Genomic DNA, 3002 nt, shown 5'->3' with positions numbered 1-3002 from the left:
TTCATTACAACATCGGCCGTCCCGTTTTCCAGACCAAATGCTCGGTCGCGTCGAGTTCATCCACTGCAAGTGCTTCATCCACCGCGACATTAAGCCGGACAACTTCCTGATGGGCATCGGGCGGCACTGCAACAAGCTGTACATGATCGACTTTGGCCTCGCCAAGAAGTACCGCGACCTGCGCACGCGCGCCCACATCTCGTACCGCGAGGACAAGAACCTGACCGGTGAGTTGCTGGCAACTGACCACTGACAACTGACCGCTGACAACTGATATAATGATTATGACCGATGTGAAAATACCTCAGATGAATCACAGCTACCGGTAGGACAACTGGTCTTCTAGTAGCTGCCATTACACATATCCACTGACAACTGACCACTATGAAATTGTCCATATATAAATAACAGTTTATGACCTTTGACCACTATTAAATGTTTGATTTCATATGCGATTCAATCAATCATTATATAAACGAATGATCAATATCTAGTCAATACTATGTAAGACACAGCAAATAAATCATAAAATCAATGTGCCGTTCTCTGTCTAATTGCAATTTAGTCCAAATAATTCATGAAATCGTCCATAATCAACAGGCACGGCCCGGTACGCGTCCATAAACGCGCACCTCGGCATCGAGCAGTCGCGCCGCGACGACATGGAGTCGCTCGGCTACGTGCTTATGTACTTTAACAGGTGAGTGGACTGCTACCAGGTGCAGCTCGGACCTGTTCCTAGATGCAGTGGCGTAGCTATCATAGGGCCAGGTGGTGCAGTGCACCAGGGCCCCGGAGCTCAGGGGGTCATCTAACCTCAGCTTTGAAAGAGGGGAGGAAGGCGGAAAGAGGGGAGGAGAGCCCGATTCTTACCCTATGCACCAGGGCCCTTGTCCCCCTAGCTACGCCAGTGCCTAGATGCACTTTTGTATCGTCATAAATCTAAATATCGTTTAGGATTTAGGTGTTTAAGTGTACTAAGTTAAAGGCATACTATAAGGCGTACATGTTTATTGCTCTCGGCCGATATAAATACCTAATTACATATGACTGGCGTTACCCATTAGGAATTGCATATTATTTTGGTTAGATAACCCCTACAATAGTTTCGTTCGAAATTTGTTATGTATATGTTTTGTTTTTTTTTTTGAATATATAGAAGATGTCAGTCAAAATACGAAGAAACAAATTAAAGAAAGTTTTAGTCAAATAAATGCAAATTACATAATATGCCAATGTATACGAAGTTTATCTAAGTAGTTTAGATCTTTTGGAAGCTCTTTGATTTCTTTACTAACCAAGTTGTCTCTATTGTGCTCTGAAAATCGAGAAATATAAATGTCTCTTATTTATATAATTCATATAAATTATATAATTATTGTGTTACAATGTTAGTTAACATACTCCGCCAAAACGGCTGGACCGATTCTCATTAAATTTTGTTCACATATTGGGCAGATCTGACACGTCATTTTAAACTCAAACTTAAACATTTATTTATTCAATAAGACTTTATAGAAGCAAGCTTTTGAATCGTCTTTTTACTCCGATATTCCTACGGGATATGGACTTACGCGGGTAAAACCGCGGGGCGCAGCTAGCTAGTAACACATATAATTGAATCTGCAGAGGCTCGCTGCCGTGGCAGGGTCTCAAGGCGATCACGAAAAAGCAGAAGTACGAGCGCATCAGTGAAAAGAAGATGTCCACGCCCGTTGAGGTGCTGTGCAAGGTGAGTATTGGTGTCGGCTCGACGGGCCCCCCCCCCCACTATTTATTCGTTTACATTGAAATGGTATCTTTGTAGTCGTTTGTCTTTTAAATTTTTTATACAAATTTTTTTTTTAATATGTAATGTAATTTTTTGTTGAATAATGATATTTCTAATGGCTTTTTGCTACAACTGTACTAAACTGGCAGTTGTTATACTGCAGAAATGAATGAAATTGAGGCACTATTTTGATTTCTTACTCGAATTTTTATGTAATTTTTAATCGACATTAAAAACATTTTTACATTCTTTTTTTTATTTGAAAGTGGCCTTCCATGTAGTTCCATATCGTATTATTCTAACAATTTGAAGCTTTAATTTCTAGTTTTATAGTATTGAAATGTTTTATAAATGATAAATTTTGAAGGAATAGAAAAAAAAAAAATTGATCAAGAGGCGGGATTCGAACCCTAATAAGGCTTTGCTACGGCTTGGCAAAAAAAGCAGGTTCGTGATCAAATTTTTTCTGTACCTCCAAAATTTCTCAATTTGAAGGTTATTTAATTTTATTCAAAGTAAAGTTATGTCTTTGTCTCGGTTTAAATATGTCGATGAGTGTCTGTTCACTGTTGTGTTTATTGAATGTCTCATTTCGATTTCTAAAATTCTCTGATATTACCCAGGGCTTCCCCGCCGAGTTCGCTATGTATCTGAACTACTGCCGCGGCCTGACGTTCGACGAGTCGCCTGATTACATGTATCTCAGACAGGTTTGTAGTTGTTTGTGTAAATTTACCTATAGTCATACTATTGGTAGAACTTCTATTTATTGATTTCTTAGGAAAATAAAAATCGAAGTTAAAATTTGTCTTAATTGTTTAAATAATTAATATTAGAATTAACAACACCGTTAGAATAGAAGTAAACGCATAAGGATGAAAATATTTCTTTCGATGTTTTATATTTTTTATAAATATCGGCATTTTCCATAATATCATTCATTACTTTATGTATTTTTAAGCTAAAGTTTTTGAAGTTGTGTACATTGGATACGAATGAGGAACGTGTTGTCTCGCTCCGCAGCTGTTCCGCATCCTGTTCCGCACGATGAACTACCAGTACGACTACACGTTCGACTGGACGATCCTGCGGCAGCGCAAGCACCAGATCAACGACGTGGGCGGCGCCGCCGCCGCCGCCGCGCCGCCCGCCGACCGCCGCTCGCCCTCCGTGCAGCGCCGCGCCGCCAACCCGCCGCAGCCGCCGCCCAACAACGAGGTGACCCCGCCCC

The 3002-nt window shown here is 40.6% G+C and overlaps 1 protein-coding gene across 1 annotated transcript in view; it reads left to right on the top strand.

Annotated features, from left to right (window-relative positions):
- Positions 1-6: 6 nt before the first annotated feature.
- The window catches only part of LOC119838037 (casein kinase I-like), an 8196-nt gene continuing 5200 nt past the window's right edge, over positions 7-3002 (top strand). The window contains exons 1-5 of the mRNA XM_038363850.1: positions 7-227; positions 601-700; positions 1630-1732; positions 2395-2481; positions 2795-2997. Of these exons, the coding sequence (XP_038219778.1) occupies positions 38-227; positions 601-700; positions 1630-1732; positions 2395-2481; positions 2795-2997 (683 nt within the window). The 5' untranslated portion in view covers positions 7-37. The remainder of the gene's footprint in view (positions 228-600; positions 701-1629; positions 1733-2394; positions 2482-2794; positions 2998-3002) is intronic.

Source organism: Zerene cesonia, chromosome 29, assembly GCF_012273895.1.
Source record: "Zerene cesonia ecotype Mississippi chromosome 29, Zerene_cesonia_1.1, whole genome shotgun sequence".
In the NCBI taxonomy this organism is placed as follows: domain Eukaryota; kingdom Metazoa; phylum Arthropoda; class Insecta; order Lepidoptera; family Pieridae; genus Zerene; species Zerene cesonia.
Note: the sequence above shows the minus strand (reverse complement) of the source record. Positions and strands in the feature narration are given on the sequence as shown.